The sequence below is a fragment of the Saimiri boliviensis genome, chromosome 1 (genome assembly GCF_048565385.1).
Source record: "Saimiri boliviensis isolate mSaiBol1 chromosome 1, mSaiBol1.pri, whole genome shotgun sequence".
NCBI classification, from domain to species: Eukaryota; Metazoa; Chordata; class Mammalia; order Primates; family Cebidae; genus Saimiri; species Saimiri boliviensis.
The window spans coordinates 47,932,670-47,954,313 of record NC_133449.1 but is presented as its reverse complement, the minus strand read 5'-3'; the positions used below and the strand labels follow the sequence as shown (position 1 = coordinate 47,954,313).

The 21,644-nt window shown below is 43.1% G+C and overlaps 1 protein-coding gene across 3 annotated transcripts in view; it reads right to left on the bottom strand.

Annotated features, from left to right (window-relative positions):
* The window catches only part of ACOXL (acyl-CoA oxidase like), a 384,752-nt gene that overhangs the window by 85,100 nt on the left and 278,008 nt on the right, over nt 1–21,644 (bottom strand). For all 3 annotated transcript variants that reach the window (XM_003926733.4, XM_074396963.1, XM_074396961.1), the window contains one exon: nt 20,554–20,665. In XM_003926733.4, the coding sequence (XP_003926782.1) occupies nt 20,554–20,665 (112 nt within the window). The remainder of the gene's footprint in view (nt 1–20,553; nt 20,666–21,644) is intronic.

The window sequence follows — 21,644 nt, the reverse complement described above, 5'->3', positions numbered from 1 at the left end:
AGCCGCTAGAGTTAGACATGTAACCTCTCTGGCCAATGAGAATAGGCAGTTGTCTACTGGGCAGCCCTTCTGTAAAAGCTACTGTTTTCCTAGTAACAAGAAATTGCCTTTTTTCTCTTTGTGCTTTCTGCACCTACCTGCCCGGAACTCAGCCACCTTGTGACCTTGGGAACAGTTTTACAGGCTGCACTATGGAGGTGTATTGGTTCCCTGAGGCTGCTGTAACTGCTACCACAATCCTGGTGGCTAAAAACAGAAATGTATTCTCTCGCAGTTCTGAAGGCTAGAAGTCTGAAATCAAGGTGTCAGCAGGGCTATGGCACCTCTGAAGGCTCTTTCCTTCCCCTTCCGGCCTCTGGTGGCTGTCAGCATTCCTTGGCTTGCAGCTGCTTCATTCCCCTCGCTGCCTCCACCGGCATAAGGCTTTCTTCCCTGAGTCTTTGCTCTTTTTCTTATAAGGACAGCAATCACATTGTGTTAAAGGCTACCCTACTCCAGGGTGACCTCGTCAACTTGATTCCATCTGCAAAGACCGTGTTTTCAACAGGGTCACATTCACAAGTACTGGGGGTTAGGACTTGAACATATCTTTTTCAAGGACAGAATTCAATCTACAACCTGGAGACAGAGAGGGCAGACAGTAAGAGTCCCGTCCCTACTGTGTCATGGAGCCACAGCGTGAGCCCTGGGCTGCCTATGTCTTCTCATTAGGGAGAACAGCAAGCCCCTATTTATTTAAACCACTGCAGTAAAGCACTTTAGCTGATACATTCTTCCTCCCCTAATTATTGAAGGAGATCACAGTCCCTCCTTGACCTGTTCAACAGGAGGACAGGGTGCCCAGCACTGGCAAAATGCTGGGCCTGAGGTGACATTCACTGACTGAGGGTTCAGATCGTCCTTGCCAGGTTCTCTGGGCCCAGCCACATCCCTTCCACCATCACAGCCTAGGACTGTCCCTCCTTTGTCTGCTAAGTCTTGGGTTTCCTCGTCCTTCTTCCAAGCACACCATTTTAAGGCCCCTGCGGTGGCTTCCCCAGCTGCAACAGCCTCAGTTTCCCTGTCTGGCCCATGTCTTCCTCCAGCACTGTGTTCTGTGCCCACTCTGCCCTCTACCACGCTGAGGGGCTCAGTATCTCTCTTGGCAATTATCCTCCATCCTTCTCCATACCCAGGACCGTCTAAAGCTCAGCACCATGTTCTGCATCTCACTGTTAATTCCCATGGGCCCCTCCTCCCACACATCCCCACACCCATCTGGACCCAGAGATGGCCCCTTTCTCATGCTAGACTTCCAGCCCAATACCTCGTCCAAGAGCTACAGATATCTCCCTGGACATTCCATTTTTTAAATTAAAACAGGATGAGCAGAAACCTGAGGGAGTGCACGATCCTCTGCAGAATGCATCAAGCCTTTTCAGTGCCAACATTTCTGCCTTCACGTTCTGAGTTCTTCAGGCTCCTGCCCTAGGCAACGTTTAAAACATTCCTTCCCTTGTACTTAGCCCCAGATTCATTTCTATGTCCTTGGAATTATTTGACTGTGTCTATTCCTAAATCTCTCCTTTTTCCTCTCTTCTCCCTGTGCATAAAGGTGGCATCAGCAGGAAAGAGTCCAGTACTGATCAATAACTTCATTCCCACCTGGTAGATAGAAGGGCATCTTCGCACTCAGATGTCAGCTATGACACACATCAGGTGCGGGCCCTCTTACATTACGCCCATCAGATGTGGAGTTCAACAACAGATATGGAGTGTGCGCCTACACTAAAATATTGTTATAGATAAGTAGGTCAACACAATGATTGCTTCTTCCCCACTTTCTGCTCTTGGGGGTGAGCCCTGAACTGCCCAGCCAGTAACCACCTCGCAGAGTCATGGGAAATGTTGCAAGCCAGATCTTCCCAGGACACAGAATCTTTTTTTTTTTTTTTTTTTTTTTGTTGTTGTTGTTGTTGTTGTTTTTGTTCTCCTTCTCATTTTCTTCTCTTTCCTTTCTGTAGTAAGTGTCGCCTGTGGCCTGGGCTTCCACCATAGTCACCTCCAGTGCAGTGACACCTGGCCTCGTCTCCCTCTGCTGCAGGCCCCTGGGAGCCCTCTCAGCCTCCTGGTTGGCTCTGGCTGGGAGGCCTGGGGTTCCCTGGGGGTCCTGCCCATACCTCTCTGTGACTGCACTGGATGATGCGGAAAGAACACAAGGCTGCCTTCCTCAGAGTCCCCAGAAGCACCTCCAGATGGAATTGCTTGCCTCAGGGGTATCCTGACAGATGTAATCCCACCCTTGCCTGCACCAGGGTCAGGAAGGGACCATCCCTCATCTGCTCAGCCCCATCTCCACCTTCCTGTCTCTCTTCCTGTTTGACTTTCTTTCGTGTGTGTATGTGTGTGTAGGGGGGGTCTTTATATATTTGTATTTTTCTTTTTCATTTTTGGTTTTTGAGATGGAATTTCGCTCTTGTTGCCCAAAATGAAGTGCAGTGGCATGATATTGGCTCATTGCAACCTCTGCCTCCCAGGTTCAAGCGATTCCCCTGCCTCAGCCTTCCGAAAAGCTGGGATTACAGGTGTCTGCTACCATGCTCAGCTAATTTTTGTATTTTTATTTAAGGGGAGACAGGGTTTCGCCATGTTGACTAATGTTGGCCAGGCTGGTCTTGAACTTCTGACCTCAGGTGATCCGCCCACCTTGGCCTTCCAAAGTGCTAGAATGACAGGCATGAGCCACTGCGCCCAGCCTTCCTGTATTTTTCTTTCTGTATTATGTCTTTACATTGTTCTCTATTGTGCATTTTTTCCTCTCTCTCTCTCTCTCTCTCTCTCTCTCTCTCTCTCTCTCTCTCTCTGTCTCTCTCTGGTCTAGACGAGTTCTTCCTGTCTTTTTTTCTGGGCTTACATAACCACGTTTTCATTCTTACTGTGTTTCATTCTTACTGTGTTTTTCTGTCTTTCTGTATTCTTTGGTCCTTCCAAGTTTTTTTCTTTTTTACATTCCCTAGAAAGAGATCTCCTTTTTCTTTTTATTCCGGTATTTCTATCTCTTTTTCCTTGTGTTCTTTCTATCTTGTTTCCTAGGTTAATTCAACTGTCTCCACTTTCGCTCTTCTCTCATGTATTTGTACCCCCAATTATTCCTCCCTTTCATCTTTAGATACTTTCTCTATTAAACTTGGTTTCGTTTGCTTGGCTCTGGGAAGAGGGTCCTCCCCTCTCCACCCTCAGCCTCTCTTCCTGGGCTCTGAGACGCCCTCTTTCTGTACCATGGGGCAGATGGGGCTGGTCCTCAAGGAGAGTCTCCCAGACAGCAAGGGGGCTGGGCCTAGCAGCCGGCGGTTCACTGGTGGCTTCTAAATGACAATGTGGGATTCTTGGCACCTTTGCCCTAAGCTTTGAACCTGAGCTACAATTCCAAGACAGGAGAGTAAACAAATCTCCTTCAACATCCTGCTACATATGAGAGGAAGGAAATATGGGAGAAAGGACACAGAGGGCAAACCGACGTCCACAGTTTCCAGTTTGTTTCCCATGGAGAAAGAAAAGGAAATGTCCTTCCAATGCCTCAGACAGGACTGCATCCTGGATCAGAGTTTAAGTCCACGGTGCTTTTCTCCATTGCCCCCTCCTCTACCTATACCCCTCCTGCCCTTGCCTGTCCCAGCCTCCTCTGCACCAGAATCTCCCTTTGCTCAAAACATGACAGGTAGCAGTTCTGCAGGGTGGAGCAGGCGAGAAAGTCCCTGTCTGGGGAGGTGTGCCCCTGAGGTGCAAGGCTGGAATTCACAACACATTTTTCCTAAAAACACAATGCCAAAATTATCGATGGCATTGATAATGCTATGAATGGGTCCGGCAACCAGGACATTCCATGTGCCAAGCCCTGCACTGAAGACCTGTATAAGAAAGACATTCTGCATTCACAGGGGAGTCTCAGAAGAGTTCCATTTCTGTCTCCAGGTCGCATACTGGAACCCAGATAAATATAGCAGCAAAGAATACGATCTGTCTGGCCCTCCTGGTCCCCACGCTCCAACACAGCTGGTTCAGCACAGCTGCATGAGAGCCCACATCATTGTTCACAAAGGGAGCTCCTACCAGACCATCTTGTTCACAGCAGCAAAAATACCGTCTTGCTTAATGGTGCTTGGTACAGGGTAGGGTCTCAGTAAATGTACATTCAAAGATACACATACACGTGCACAGACACATGTGCACACACACACGGCTCTCCATCCTGAACCGTATCCAAGACACATGCCACTCTCTTGCTTCAGATACTTGTACATGCAATTCTCTCCACCAGAATACCCTCCACCACCTGACTACCACCACCTGGTTTCAAGAACGTAAGACACCTCATCAGAAAGCCTCCCACCAGCTCCCCATCCCCCAAAGCAGTTCAGATGTCCTCCTCTGGGCTTCCACCAAGCTGGCGGGTCCACCACAGAGACTTGCCATGCTGCCATGTGAGTTCTACTCTGATCAGGGCAGGACTGTGACCACCCCAGCACCCAGCATAGCATGGGAGACTGGTCAATCAATGACTACATGAAAGACGCCCCTTCCGCAGATGGGTGGTGAGAGTAGAAGTAGATGCACTAGGTGGGAGTGGAGAAGAAAATGGATTTGGCCAGGCACAGTGGCTTACGCCTGTAATCCCAGCACTTTGGGAGGCTGAGGCAGGTGGATCACTTGAGGTCAGGAGTTCGCGACCAGACTGGCCAACATGGTGAAACCCCATCTCTACTAAAAATACAAAATTAGCCAGGTGTGGTGTCACATGCCTGTAATCCCAGCTACTCACAAGGCTGAGACAGGAGAATCGCTTGAACCAGGGAGGAGGTGGAGGATGCAGTCAGCTGGATTGTGGCACTGCACTCCAGCCTGGGCAACAGAGGGAGACTGTCTCAAAAAAAAAAAAAAAGAAAAGAAAAGAAAAGAAAGAAAAAAAAGAAAGAAAGAAAAAGCAAAAGAAAGTGGATTTAGAGGGCAGAGAAATAGAGCAAATTCAGCAAAGAGGGTCAGCCACTCACTGCACGCAGTCACAGGGCCTGACAGGATCTCTGTAGCCTCTTGTTTCACCCACACTGTCTTCTAAGCTCTGGTCTGGGCCCTGGCAATATAAACAGACCCCAAAGACAAAGTCCATGCCTAGCGAAGACTCAATCGTTTTTGTCACACATTAGAATTCCAGGAGTGGGAACCTATACGTGTTTGATCTGACCTGTTTCTGAAACTTTTTCCTGCTGAGGCTTAACTGAAATTGTCAGAACATGAAATCAACAGAGCCTTGGCAAAGGGCTTCTATAATTGAATATATTACTTTCTAATTTCTCCTCCTTCTTTCCTTTCATGTCAAATGAAAAGTCCGCTTTTCATTACTGAGCTTTTGGAATAGAAAATGATTGTCGGATGATTCATTCTCTTTGGTCATTTAGCATACATTTGGACTCCACTCTCCTGAAATTGATCTTGGTAATTTCCAACAACAGATGTGTAAATAAATGTTTGATACTTTCTCCCTTTCTGAACAGTTTCCTCATTTTGAAAGTTCCTCCTTAACTGTCCTGGTGGATGGAGGAATAGAAAGGGGAAAATCAGGAGGCCTTAAATATATTTTACAGGCACCAAAGCATGCATTTGGAGTATGGTCAGCTAGAAAGATCTTGTTTCAATAATGTGATCTTCACATTCAGCTGAAGACTATGTTATGGAACCTGACTGCCCTTAGTGACTGCTTAAAGCTGACATAAGGCAGAAAAATGTACATTTAATATGGGAAAGAAATTAGGCCTCAAGATCTTTGTTTCCTGAATCTCTGCAGCAGCTCAGCTGGTGCTGGGCTCGAGAGGCAGTTGCAGGAGGCCTTCTTGGGGCTGCAAGTGGGAGGTGATGGGTATAGCATGCAGAAAACCTACCCATAAGGGATTTGGGGCAAATCCAGCAAAGAAGGGACTGGCAAGGGAAGCACTAACCCCAGTGCAATTTGGGGCTCCTCGGGGCTTTGTGTCTCCAACTCCACTATGGCATCCTGTCTTCCCAGCTTTGACGCCTCCCTCAGCTTGCTCCCCATCACAATGCTCGAAGTCCCACCAACAGCTCCCCAGCCTCTCTGCTACCACCCCAGCTCAGGTTGCATCCTCACTCTTCTTGGCCCTTAGTTACTATGGCCTTCAAATGGTTACTCTCTCAGCACTGACTACAGAAGGCTCTCCCTAGGACTCCCATGTGATCAGGCCACCGCCCCTGCAGGGAAGACAGAAATGGAAGGTCCTCAGCCCCACGCAGGGCACACAAGGCTGTGGGCCCACCTGTCACCCAGTCACCCTGTCCACCAGCCTCTCTAGCCTGTGACCCAATGGGATACTGACTGGCTTGATGCTCAGGCTGAACTTACCAGTCTCTCAATGACATCCATATGCCTTGCCTGAAAGGTCAGTCCCACTCCTGCCTGGGGATGACAGCACAGGGCGTGCTCTGCCATTTGTCATTCCAGATTCAGTTCCAATCTCACGGCCATCCCAGCCCCAATGCACCAAGCCCACCCCATGGTGTGTGCCTCCTCACGCCCCCCTGCTCCCTCCTCCATCTCCTCTCCCTGCACTTCCCCTGCCACCCTTCTCCCCCAGAGTTCCTCGGGGACAAGAATTGTGTCTTGGTCATCCTCACACCCCAGAACTGCTACAGTGCCTGGCACAGAGAGAGCCACTGGGAAGCGGCATTTTTTTAAAAGGACTTAGAAAAAATAAGTGTTTACAGGTGATTTTGTTCCTTATTTTTTTATTTAGGTGTGTATCTGAAGTTTCAACTAAGCATTTTTATGTATTTTACTGTCACTAAGGGAATTATATTTTTGGCTAAGCCCTTAGGAATACTAAAGTCTGCCCACTTTTGAGAACTTGGAGAAAACTTGTGAGCATCTTTGCACACAGCAGGGAGAGAGGTTTGAGATACTTGCCAGTAAGGGGTGAAACTGTATCAGGGATTAAACAACAATAACAACAATAACTAAGCTAGCACCAGACTACCTAACTGCCCAAGGTGCTGGCAAGCAGGGAGGGAGGGGCAGAAATCTGAGCGGGTCACCGAGAGCTGCCACATGGAATTCTAGGTCAGTAAGTGGCCATAGGTTCCCACCACCAAGCCACTAAGCTGACAAGTGGGCAGGCTGCAGTTAGCACTGCCCCGAGAGAGGGTGAAGGCGTTGATAGGGATGGATCTGACTCCCTTCTCTCCCTTCTCTGCTATGTCCTAATCATGCATGTCACCTGCATGCTTGGCTCTAAATGCCCTGTCCCCAATAAAGTCCACTGTTCTTCACTTGGCTTCTAGTGGCAGAAATATCCCCACCCTACTGTGCTGCTGGAGGCAGAAATCTGACTGCCACGGCTGAGCTTGTGCAGAAATGGTGAGGATGTGTGGTCTGATAACTTTGTGGAGTCCCTTTTCCCAGTTATGTGGCAAGATTGCTGGTTATGTGGCAAGACAATGGGCTCTGGATGGCTCCTCGCTATGTAGGAACTCAACACATACGTCTGTGATCCCAGCTTACCAGGAGGGCCTGCTCACTGGCCTTGTGCAGACAGGGCAAAACAGAATAACAGGCTCATTTCTGCACACCCGAATACCACCATCTTCAGTAATGCCTCACCCCAGGGCAAGTCCCCTCCCTAATCAGGGGGAACTTTGAGAAACTGTAGTATGGTGTCCAGTCACTTACGCCAAGTCAAAGTCACAAGCAACTGGTGTAGGGTAAGCTAGAAAATGTCACTTCAATTGTATGCTCTTCAGTCATGAGCCCAGAGCTTGTCACATGTCCCCATAGATTTGCCTGTTTCTGAAACAGAGCTCTGTCTTGCTGGCTAACTTGCCTCACGTCCATGAATGGCCCTTCCTCAGCATCTTGCTGGGGCCCTGCTTCCTGGGGCTCATCCTTGAACTCCCAACTGCAGGTGATCCACCCTCAAAGTGCTGGGATTACAGGCATGAGCCATCACACCCAGCCCAGTCACAGATTTGAGTGGTATTCATACACGTATTTTGAAGCTTCCTTCTCTGTGGCTTCTTTATTTTTTTGATATTCCGCCTTCGTTTTCACTAATTTTGGCAGTCTCAAACTCCAATTTCTTTTTTTTTTTTTTAAATATAAGATGGACTCTCGCTCTGTCACCCAGGCTGGAGTGCAGTGGTACTATCTTGGCTCACTGCAACCTCCACCTCCCAGGTGCAAGCAATTCTCAGCCTCCTGAGTAGCTGGGATTATAGGTGCATACCACCAAGCTAGGCTAATTTTCATATTTTTAGTAGAGACGGGGTTTCACCACGTTAGCCAGGCTGGTCTCTTGACCTCAAGTAATCTGTCCACCTCGGCCTTTCAAAGTGCTAGGATTACAGATGTGAGCCACCATGCATGCCCTCAAACTCCATTTTCTGACTCCCTAAAACAATACTGAGGTTTCATGAAATGAATTTATCATTAACCTAAGTGAAGAGAAAGGATTTTTTCTAACTGTGAGTTAAACTCCAGATGCAATAAAAAAAAATAGATTACCGAATTTGACTACATAAAAAAATTTTTTTTTAATTTGCACAGCAAAAAGCATCATGAACAAAGTCAATAACAGGTGACAAACTGGGAGAAAATCCTTGCAATATGACAAAAGGGTGCAATTCTTAATGTAGAAAGTACTCTTAAAATTGATGGCCCAAATACCACAACCTTATGGAAAAATGGGAAAATAATGTGAACAGACAATACATTGAAAACATATTAAAATGACCCTTGTACAGATGAAAAACTGTTCAAAGTTACTCATAATTAGGGTCACGTGAAGTTACCACTATCAAACTGGCAAAAATTAAAAAGTATGAGAACACATTCTACTGATGAGACTTTGAAGAAACAAATTTCACTTAGTGGAATGAAAACTGTGCAAATCCTCGGGAGGAGAATTTGGCAATATCTAACAAAACCACAAATGTATTTACCTTTGGGCCTAACAACTATATTTCTGGAAACCTACCCTGAAGATATAACTCAAACAATACTAAAATTTATATAATAAGGTTATCCACTATAATGTTGTTTGTAATGACCAAATGTTGGGAAGAAGAATTAAATACATAAGAGATAGGTGGAGTAAGGTACAGTGTATCTATAATGTAGATTCTTCTGTGGCTATAAAAAATGAATGAAGTAGATCTCTATGTGTGAAAGAAATACAGGAAGGATAAGCCAGAAATTAAAGATACATTGCCACCTACATGAGGTCTGTAGAAAAAAAGGGAATAGATGGAAGGGGGGGTGGAATGAGAAAAGAGTGGTAGCTCTCTGAGTACACTTTTGTGTATAGCGTTGAGTGTTAGAAATTTAGTAATATTTCACATAGCTAATAAGTGAATAACTAAAATCAACCAGGATATTGAGGAAATCCAAAGTAGAATGCAATTAGTTACAAATGAACCTAACTTGTTATAAATAACAAAATCACACTGAAAGGTAAAATGATTATTAAGCATTCTTTGGATTTTAAAAATGAATCTTGCAGGCTGGGTGTGGTGGCTCACGCCTGTAATCCCAGCACTTTGTGAGGCTGAGGCAGGCAGATCACTTAGGTCAGGAGTTTGAGACCAGCCTGACCAACATGGTGAAATCCCATCTCTACTAAAAATATAAAAATTAGCCAGACGTGGTGGTGCATACCTGTAATTCCAGCTACTTGGGAGGCTAAGGTAGGAGAATAGCTTTGGGTAGTCCTAGAAGCAGGGACAATTTTGTGTACAGCATTGAGTGTTAGAAATTTAGTAATATTTCACATAGCCAAAAAGTGAATAACTAAAATCAACCAGGATATTGAGGAAACCTGAACCCTGGAGATGGAGGTTGCAGTGAGCTGAGATCATGCCACTGCACTCCAGCTTGACTGACAGAACAAGATTCATCTCAAAAAAAAAGAAAAGGAAAGAAAAATAAAGAGGTAAACAACGCAAAACAAAACAAGATCATTCCTGTGACCAGCCACAACAAAGCTAAGGCTTGGGAGCACTGTAATCCCGGGAGGTGGTCACGATTGGCCTTGGATTTCCTGCTTGTCCACTCCTGGGTCTCCTCAGACCACCAGCTATCCCTTCCTGAACCACCACACATAGCTTGCTACGACATCATCCTTTCCCTCTCTCTGGAGTTTCAGTGTTTTAAGCCTTATCTCTCACTGAGCAATGGGAATATAGTCCCCCTGTACAGGACTTTCAAGCCCCAGTGAGCAGAGAGGGAGCCTTACTTTTGTACGAGGTGGCCTTTGCACAGGCAGCCAACAATGCTCAGAAGATACAAAGAGGGCCCCTCTATCAGGTCATCTTCCCAACTCAACTCAACCACAGGAGTAAGAAGATATATCAAGCTCAATGCAAACTATGAACTTAGAATATCTGGTTACCAATATTACTTCCTGTCTTTGATGATCTGTCTCTGGAACAAAGCTCTTGATACTTCTGTGCCATGAGATTGTTGTAAAACATCTGCCATTCGGGCCACTGTATTGGTTTCTAAAAACTTTACAAACGCAAAGTAGCTGCTATCACTCTCCGTTCCCTGTCCCTACCCTCAAAGTCTCAGAGCAGTACCAGCCAACCAGCACGAGGGATTTTCTCTGTCTGGATTCATCATCAATGGCTTTTCAGCTACCACCTGACCAAAGCTATTAGATCAATATTCCTGACTGGTGGACATCCTATTGTCCTTTTCCCAGGCACTTGATATATATGTGCCATCCAGGTGCCAACATACACAGCTTGCACTTTCAACAAAAGAGAACTAAGGTGAGACTCCAAACCCCAAGCAGGTGACCTGAGCAAAGACACTGTCAGTCTAAAACTGTAACAAACAGAATAGGTGGCATCTGTTAGAAAGATGGGCTTTAGCAAAGTACTGTGGTTTATTATGTTTTAAATACCTAAGCTAAGAGCTTTAAAGTCACACACACACACACACACACACACACGAGTAGTCAGGTTGCACACTGACCACAACAATAAAAACTGTGGGCGGCAGTTTTCTACACAGGAAGATCTAGAAAGTTATGTTTCTAATAATCTTTTTTCCAGCCTCCACCAATTCTCCATCCAAACCTCCAAATCTGAATAAGGAAAAATAACTTAGAGCAGTTGTTTCCAAAGAGTTTGGAAATTTCCTCCTGGATTTTGAGGGATTTTGAGGATCATTCATGGTGTTCATTTGCAAATGACTTGCCTTTTGCTTGGGACTCAGCCTCGCAGTGTGATGGAGGGCAACCTGTATCAGATTTTGAAAACTAGTCTTTCCCAGGTTATTTTTATATACCCTGAAGTGGGGGGCACCATCAGTGTGGTGGGAGAATGCTACAGGTGATGAGAGACCAAACAGGAATCAGCCCTTGGAGAATTAGAACTATTTTAAGTCCATCTGTATTCTCATCCTTCCACTTCCCCCAATTTCTGTTAAGCACATTTGAAAATAAACAATCGGCTGGATGTGGTGGCTCATGCCTATAATCCCAGCACTTTGGGAGGCCGAGGCAGGAGGATCACCTGAGGTCAGGAGTTGGAGACTAGCCTGGCCAACATGGCAAAACCCCGTCTCTACTGAAAATATAAAAATTAGCCAGGTGTGGTGTTAGGTGCCTCCAATCCCAGCTAGCTACTTGGGAGGCTGAGGCAGGAGAATAGCTTGAACTCGGGAGGCAGAACCCGGTTGCAGTGAGCTGAGATCATGCCATTGCACTCCAGCCTAGGGGACAAGAGTGAGACTTTGTCTCAAAAAAACAAACAAAGAAAAAAAGAAAGGAAAAGAAACAGTCATTTGTTAAACAGATTCATTACTGAGAATCTCTTTTTTTCTCCATAGACTTATATCATAGAATGACAAAAGCCTACCAGAATGCTCCTGGATGACAAGCCATTGTTTCTTGGTTTATTTTTTCTTCCCACTAATGTGGAAATCATGCAGCAACTGTGATGGAGAGTTGTTTGCAACAAGATTTTGTAAAAATGGAGAGCAAGGCAGGCAAAGGAAGCTAGGGGCCTGGACTCCCCCTGTGGCCACCAACACATTGTAGTAAGGGGATTTCCTGGCTCCATTTTAAGTGAAATTCTGGCTACACCAAGCAGGGGAATGCATTATCAAATGATAGCAAGGGCTTGCTCTTTCATGGTAACTCAGTGGTCTTCTCGACTCTCTGACTGTGAACTGGTAGCCCTTTGTACTTGCTCCGGAGTTGGGGGCAGACGGGCTTCCCATGTGCTTAGAAGGATTGACCAAGCATCTCTTAAGTAAAATGAGCTTTTGAAGAAAATTAAAGATCATTACTAAAAAGCTGAGAAGAAAAGCAGGGTTCTGAAACCCACTTGTGTTTTTGCCTTTTTACTTTAAAGATTCTGAACTAAATCACAGGGTTATTTTTAGAAGATCTCAGAATTCTAGATGAAATCACCCTCTCTTGGACAGTGTCCAAACACTATTGCCCAGACTCTGTTTGGGTCAGATGTTCAAATTGCTAAACAGAATCCTTTTATGTCAAGATACACCAAAGTAATGCAGGTAGACATGAGCCAACATACAGCTAGCTGAGTAAAAAGCTGAGCCAAAAATACAAACTAAAATGCAGAAGTCGGTATTCTTTCCTCTAAGTTTGTAGGTTTTGCCTTAATTTAGCGTATATTTTATTTTGCCTTGGGCTAAAACCAGAGGTGGACTTATCTCAAGGCACGAGCATATTTTCTAAATCTTTGTGGTCTTCCCCTGCCAGGCCCTAGAAAACTATCTGTGCTCAAAGAATATTTATTTGAATTGACCATAAAGGTGGTTACATGAATGGTAGTAACCAAGATATTTAACATAAGTGCAAGGTTTATAATTTTTAGTGCTTTTAAAAATATATTTTATCTTAATACATCCTTTTAACAAGTTTGTATCACCTGACCGACTCTTGTTTTCCCAAATTATAGATATGAGAACCGAAGCCTGAGAGTGGTAAAAGCTAGTTCTGTGATTCTAAAACCCTTGTTCACTACCCCACATGCCTAACGTTTATTTTATGTTTGGGAAACATACTTATGTGTGTGTAAATGTTTTCTTCTCTTGAAATCAGAAAATACACACAGGAGAAAATGAAGAATTTGGTCTCTGGCAAAGAAGAACTATGAGCAGAAAATACTTCGGAATATTTAAGAACTACCAGACAGCATCTAACATCAGGCTGAAAATAAAATTAAAGGCAGACATTTTAGAGTGGACCTATTTTTCTAATATGGATCGAACATCCTAAATCCAAAAAATACAAAATCTGAAATGCTTCAAAATCCAAAAGTTTTTGAGCACTGACATGATGCTCAAAGAAAATGTTCATTAGAGCTTTTTGGATTTCAGATTTTCAGATGTGAGATGCTCACAAGTATAACGCAGATACTCCAAAGTCAGAAAAGATCTGCAATTGGAAACACTTCTTGTCCAAAGCATTTAACCTGTATTAATAAAATAAAAATATGCAGAGTAGAGGAATGGGAAAAATAAAATGAAAATATGAAAAGCAGATGATAGACTCCTAAACCGTAACAGTAAAAACTTAGAAAGTTGGAGAAATAAAGTGTTAGTGGAGAATTGTGGATTCTAATACCATGCTGGAAAAGTACAATTTGGTTCAACATTTATAAAAAACAATTTTGTAGTATATAAAGTCTAAAAGCCATACAGTTAAGGATATTCATTATGACATTGTCCATATAACTAAAAACCTAGAAGCATCAGAACCTTGTACAATCATGTTCTTATTGACATAGAAAGATAGCCACATTATATTATTAAATGGAAATCCTGGGTGAAAAATATTATAATTCCCCTTTATATTTTGCTCCAAAAATGTGTATATTAATGCCAACACTTTTGAACAGTTTTTTTTTTTTTTTGGTTTTAGATGCTATGTTAGTTATCTATTGCTGTGTAACAAACTATTCCCAAATTTAGCATCTTAAAACAAAAAATATGATCATCTCACGCAGTCTATGAAGGTTAGGAAACTGGACATATCTTGGCTGCATGGTTGGCTCAGATTCTCTCATGAGATTACAGTCAAGACTTGTAGTCTCTGAAGCTTTGGTTAGAGAGAGAGACAGAGAGAGACAGATATACAGATATATATATATATCTGTGTATCTGTATATATATATATATATATATATATATATATATATAGAGAGAGAGAGAGAGAGAGAGAGAGAGAGAGAGAGAGAGAGACTGAGACTAAGGCACAAGCCACAGTGCCTTTTATAAGACAATTTCAACTTCAGGCCAATTTTGATATGATATGGGCAGTCTGTGAGGGTGTGACTACAGGAGGCAGGGATCATTGAAAGCTGTCTTGGAGCTTGGCTCTCATAGCCCATCCTAATCATCCTTAATGATTCACATTCCTCTAAAAACATACAGCTTCCAAGGCCCACAAAAGTTTCACCTCATTATGGCATCAGCTCACAGTCCATAATCCCCTCATCTAAATTCAGTCTAGATGCAAACGAGGCTTCTCAGGTGTTATTCCTTAAGTACAGATCCTCTCCGTTTGAAGGTTGTTAACTAAGGAGACAAGTTGTCCTCTAATATGCAATGGTGGGATAGGACAGGATAACTGCTATGTACACTCTTACTCCAAAAGGAGGAAAATGGGAAAAATGCAGGAATCAGTGGTCCATATAAATTCTGACATCCAGCTGAACAAACACTGGAAGTTCCTTGATAAGGGCACAGTGCTCTGCACACTCAGGTGGTTCGATTCTCTGTGACCCTTGGCTCCACCCTCTGGGTTCTTGCTTGTTCCTCTGAGGCATCCTCTGAGACTTTTCATGAAAGGTAGTACTTGTTTGTAGCTGGGTGCTTCTTTTTCTCCACTTGTTCCCCGATTATAGAAGCTTAGTGACTCTATTCATTTTGTATTGTCTCTGTACCTTTCAGAATAAGCTGAAAGACCTTTGGCTGATATAATTCTTTTAAAAACTTTGTGCATTTCCTGTGAATCTTTGAGGAGGTTTATTCCATTAGACAAAAGCCACACCCACAAATCTCTTTGACATAGGCCCTTAGGGGGTGTTGACAAGGCTGACAGAGGATGCCCTCAAGCTTTCTAGAAGCTTTATTGTATAATTAAGAGAGTCTGAAAGACATACTTGTAATCTCAGAAGGCCTTTTGCATGACTCAAGACTTACCTTTTATTAATTTTTTTTTTTTTTTTGACACAGAATCTCGCTCTGTTGCGCCATCTCAGTTCACTGCAACTTCTGCCTCCCAGGTTCAAGATTCTCCTGCCTCAGCCTCTCAAGCAGTTGGGACTACAGGTGCTGGCCACTACACCCAGCTAAATTCTTTGGCATTTTTAGTAGAGATGGGGTTTCACTGTGTTGGCCAGGATGGTCTCAATCTCTTGACCTTGTGATCTGCCCGCCTCAGCCTCCCAAAGTGCTGGGATTACAGGTGTGAGCCACTGCACCCAGCAAGACTTACCTTTAATCTTTTTTGGTTCTTAAAGAATTGTACAATCGTGTCCTGGGCTTTATCCTTAGATTACGCATTTCTGGGAACATCCTGGATTATATTTTTGCTCTGAAGCCATTTTAATTTTAGCATGTTCTGCTGCTGTGGTTAAACTGTGTCCTCCAAAAGGATATGTTGAAGTACTAATTCCTGGTACCTGTGAATGTGACCTTATTGGGAAATAGGGTCTTTGCAGAGGTAATCAAGTTAAAATGAGGTAATCAGGGTGGATCCTGATCCAATATGACTAGTGCCCTGATAAAAAGAAGAGACAACAGAGACATATGGGGAGACATCATGGGCATGTTGTGTGATGACAGAGGGGGAGACTGGAGAGATGTGGCTGCAAGTCAAGGACTGCCAGCAGCAACCAGAAGCCAGGAAGGGCAAGGAAGGACTCTACCCAGTGTCTCAGAGGGCGCATGGCTCTGCTGCCTCCATGATTTCAGACTTCTGGCTTCCAGAGCTGTGAGAAAATAAATCTCTGTTATTTTAAGCCACCTAGTCTGTCGTGCTTTGTCACAACAGCCCTAATAAATGAACACATTGACCATATGGAGAGCTTGTGGATCTTCAAAACCATATTAAGTGCCAGGTCCTTCATGTTAAGAGCTCTTTCCTTGAGGTTCTCTCTCTCTTCTTGCACGTCACTATAAGCTGCAATAAGAAGGCAGGCAGCATCTTCAACTTTCAGGATGGACATCTCCTTCGCTGGATCACTTCATTGATTGGATACATTTTTGACTTTCCACATGACTTCAGGCAACAGTGTTGCTACAGCTCTGCCACTACGTAACAGGATCCTCTTCCTTCATTTTCCAATAATTTTACCTCACTTTCCCACAAATGCTCACCTACAGTTTAAGACCATAAAGGTTTCTGGTAATACTTTCTGAAAGTCATTTTAGGCTTCCACTAGGACTCTTCTCAAAGCTCACTGCACAGTTGCAAAGCCACACCCCCACTGAGGCTTTTGTTATGTCAGCACTCAACTTTTGGGTACCCAAATCTGGATTAGGTATCTGCTGCTGTGTAACAACCTGCCCCAAACCTAGTGGATTAAAACACCAAGCATTCATTATGCACACAGTTTCCAAAGTCTGGGAATCCAGAAGCTGCTTGACGGTGTGGCTCTGGCTCAGGGACTCTCATGAGGTTGCAGCGAGTGTCGACTGTCCCATGCTTGCAGTCTGTGAAGCTGTGACTGGGGCTGCAGGTTATGCTTCCAAGGTTACCCACGTAGTTGTGGGCAGGAAGCTTCAGTTCCTTGCCACCTGGGCCTCCCCATAGGGCATGTTTATGACATGGTTTTGCCCAGAGTTATTAGAGATAGGGAAAGAGAGAGAGTGCAACAGAGTGACCAAGATGGAAGAAACATGCCATTATTTCTGCTGTATGTCACACAGATCAGCTCTGGTACAGCATGGGAGAGAACACTCAAGGGTGCAAATATCAGGAGGAGGGATTCTTGGCGGGGTTCGTCTTGGAGGACAAAATGTATTCTGCACACACAGGCTCATGGTTATGGGGTCATCATTTTGCTTTTCTGGTTAATGCTTTTGATAAGATTAATCTTACCAACTGGTAGAGGCTGGGTTGTGTTATCTAAATTCAAACATTGATGTCCCAACTCCTAGTACGTCAGGATGTGACAACATTTAGAGATGGGAGTCTTGAGAGAGGTGATTCAGTTAAAACGAACCTGTTAGAGTGGGGCCCTAATGCGATATGACAGTACTCTTGTAAGAAGAAGGGCACCAGGGGTGTGGGTACATGAATGGATGGCCATGAGAGGTAGCAAGGGGGCAGCCACTGCAAGCCAAGGAGAGAGGCTCCAAGAAAACCAACCCCTCGGGAAACTTGATCTTGAACTTCCAGCCCCAGAACTGTGAGAAAATAAATTTCTGTTGTTTAAGGGGCTCAGTCTGTGGCATTTTGTCCTGGCAGCCCTAGCTAACCAATACAACAATCTTTTGAGAGACACCTGAAAATACCCTGCTTTTGCCAACACACATTTACTCATCGTTTACTTTTGAAAATCTTTTAAAATATCATTTTTGTTTTGATATGTATAGTTATACATCAATGCATATAATTAGATTTGTTTCTATACACAGTGTGTAATCTAATCTAATCTGAGAGTCTGTGCTTTTACTAGGAGGATTGAAACCTCTTTCATTTCATATTATAGTCCATTTTAAATCTAATCCCCCACTTTCCAGAGGTGGGAGCTGGAGGGATTTATGGCTCTCTAGAATGAAAATGTATCAAAAGCTGCCTCTCCACTGCTTATTGTGGACTGACTTAAGGGATCATATTGTAATGGAAATGTTGTTTTCAAAGAATTACCAGATCAACTTAGTTCAAGATCAAAGCATTAATCTTTTGGGGCCAGAGAGAGGGGTCTTGAATTGAGCCAAATTAGAAGAGACAAAGGGGATATCACAATTAATGGGAAACAGATTTAGGGAAGCAGTCCCAGAGAAATTCTCAAACCAAGGAGCAATTCTGAGTGGGAACTTTTTAACCAGCTCTCCTGGCCTCGGTGTGGGTTCACTTAAAGGAGCCGCACTGGAGTGTCTTTGAGTCTCCTAAGAACATGCTTTCTGATTTGTTCTTTGCTCTGCTCTGATTACACAAACTTCTGGACACCTGTTTATCTTCTCTGCTTTGTCTGCTGCAGTGATTTGGAAAACAAGCATTCTGTGTTCAGTAGTTAGGTTAGCTTTCAATGTAATAAAACGTATCTATTTCTCTAGTAACTAGAGAAACATAACCTACGTTTCTCTAATTACTAAAGTCAGAACAAAACAAGGTCTTTTGCTTACTCTGTAATTAAAGTAAGAAATTCAGCATGTTTTCACTTTGTCTTTCATCTTACCTTAAAAAATAGTATAGACTATTACAGAACCAGTTTATCCATTTTTTCTAAAAAAATAATTTTTTTCCAAAAAAATATTTTCAGCTTCCATATTTAATTTTAGGACTTAAAAAAAAATTTTTTTTGAGACAAGTTCTCTCTCTGTTGCTCATGCTGGAGTGCAGTGGTGCAATCTCAGCTCACTGCAACCACTACCTCCCAGGCTCAAGCGATTTTCCTGCCTCAGACTCCTGAGTAGCTGGGACTACTCAGCTAGTTTTGCCATATTGTCCAGGCTGCTCTCAAACTTCTGAGCTCAAGCAATTTGCCCTGCCCTGGCCTCCCAAAGTGCTGAAATTGCAGGCATGAGCCACCGTGCCCAGGCAATTTTGTGACTATTTTTTGAAAACACATAGTATTGACTTCACAGGGACCACCAATCCTTTTATATCTTGACTTCCTTATTTTTGAGTTATTCATTTTGATTCTATGTCCTATGGAACAAGTTTTAAAATAACTTTTTAAGGAAGGCTATATTAGTGAAATTGCTTCTGATTCTTAAATATCTAAAAATATCTTTCCATAGCCTGTACTCAGGGATTAAATTTGGCTTGTAATAATATGCTTAGATAACGAAGATTCCTCTTTAGAGGAATACTTTTTACTATTTGGAGCTAGTGAATGACAGCAGGTAGCCTAATTTTTTCTCTTTTTGAGTAAACTATTATTTTCTGTCTTGTTGCTCACATACTGTTCTCTTTTTTCTAGATTTTTCATCTATGTCCAAGCATAAGCCTTTTTTTTCCATTAGCATAGGATTTTTTTTAACATAAGGGAAATTCTTTTTCTACTATGTTTGCAATTACTATTTCTGCTCCTTTTGTTCCAGCACTTCCAGAAATACTTGTTATCCATAAGTTAGATTTCTGCCACTTCACTCTGCCTCTATGTTCTTCTCCTACCATGTCATTCTCAGCCTTTTCTTCTACAGTCTTAGAAAACAGTTCCCAGACTGCATCGTTAATTCTGTTCTTTACTGCAACTGTGCATTTTTCCTTTTGGATATATCCATCTCTTATTTTGGCTGGCTCCATGTTTGATATGTGGAGGATATGTGGAATGATTTAAACCCACCTGAATGTGTTCTTGGGGTCTGGTGGAGCCTTACCTCAGATCTTTGCCTGAGGGATAAACTGATTTACACAATTCCTACCCTGGCTTCCTGCAGGTTCTCATCCAGTGTAGCTGCATTCCACAAAGGTGGATCTTGGCAGCTTTCTGCTTCTAGGGGCACTTCTGTTTCCAGAGCATTTGCTAAGAGAATATCCATCCCTATGTACCATCCATCCTCTTCCCTTCTACCTCTGCTATGTTGTACTTGGAGACGTGACCTTGAAGTTGATATAAAAAGGGGTGAATTGGAGGGGGAGAGTTGCAGGAACCTAATTCTGGCCTTCTTGGCACCTAATTCACATGCAGAAGGAGAGAAGCAATCTGGACTCTGGTTATAGCAGCCCTGAACCCCTGGCCTGGACAGAGAGTGGGAGGAGTAAAGCCTTTTCCTGAGATCCCATTGGCTATTCTGTGCTGGATCAGAAGATGAAATAGATATTGCTAGGGTGGACAGTGATCCTTCAAACCAACCCCACTGGCACTAAACTTGGTGGAAATTCCCTCTATATTTCTATCAATGCTGACACACGGTTTTATGCTTTTGCAGAGCTTCGTGGGGATTTTAATAGGAGATAGAATGCATCTTAGACCAACCCAATGTCAATTTTTACATATGCCTGATGCAGTTCCCCTCCCTGCCTTAGAGAACAATGTGCTCTTCGTCGATAAAAAACAATTATTTTTCAATTCTGATAAGGGCTGAAAATTATACCACTCATCAACTCCCATGGCAGCCACACGATGTTTACAGGTGGAATTCTACTAGACGATCTAAGGGCAGTTAAACAGAAGCATCCTGGCCTCTGCAGCAAGCAACAGTATCATGCAAAATGGCCTGTAGGAGCTCTAGGCCCTTCCAGAAGCTTGTCATTAAGCTGACTCATCTTTTACTAAATTTAACAGATAGTTCACCAGCAAGGATATCCCTTAAGCACATGTTAAAAGGAAAAATATAACACAGTTTATCTTTACCTTATAATAAATTCTGGTCACCAAACTCCGCTGAAGAACCTGTTCACGAAATTTCACTGCTTTCAACAGGAAGGCGAGATTATAGACTGTGTTCGTGTTAAATGCCAGGAAACTGGAGGAAAAGCACAGTGACCATCATTATCATTTTGGCCTTACCAAAGAATTTCATTTGAAAGAAATAGAGTGGGTTTGTTTTTTCAAAAATATTTTTTTCTATAGAAAAATAGTGTCAAGATACATAATCCTGCCATCTCTCACTGACTGTATTCATAATTCTTTTCAGTAATTTTCTGATAAATGCTTAGCTCAAGTTTATTCTAAGTGATTGTCCTGTGTCCTCGTATAGAGATCGTTTAGTTTCCTAATTTTTCCACTTACTATTGTATTATAAGTAGTGTTCAATATTATACATAATCTTTCTTAATTAATAGCTATACAATTTCTATGAAGTATAACTCAGTCATTATATAATTCATGTATAACTCAACCATTATACAATTCTTTCTTTCTTTTTTTTTTTTTTTTTCAGACAGCATCTTACTCTGTTCCCCAGGCTGGACTATAGTGGCATGATCTCAGCTTATTACCACCTCTACCTCCTAGGTTCAAGCAATTCTCCTCCCTCAAAGCCTCCCATATAGTGGGGATTACAGGCATGAGCCACCATGCCTGGCTAATTTTTGTATTTTTAGTAGAGACGGGGTTTTACCATGTTGGCCAGGCTGGTCTTGAACCCCTGACCTCAAGTGATCTGCCCACCTTGGTCTCCCAAAGTGCTTGGATTACAGGCATGAGCCATCATGCCCAGTCCCCACCATACAATTCTGTCAAGTGAGACTATAATAACCACTGCTGGGTATTTATTATCATTATTATAACTGGATATTAATAATCAAATATATCTGTTACAAAGTATTTGTCAATGGTTATTTATTAAATATATATATCAGGAATTTGGCTCATTATTTGCTGTGAATTATTCAATTTTCTCAATAATTCTAGAATACTATAATTATCCAATGTAAAGTTCAGGAAACTGAGGCTCAGCAAGATTTGGTAACTTGCTCAAGGTCACACAGGCAGAACTCAGT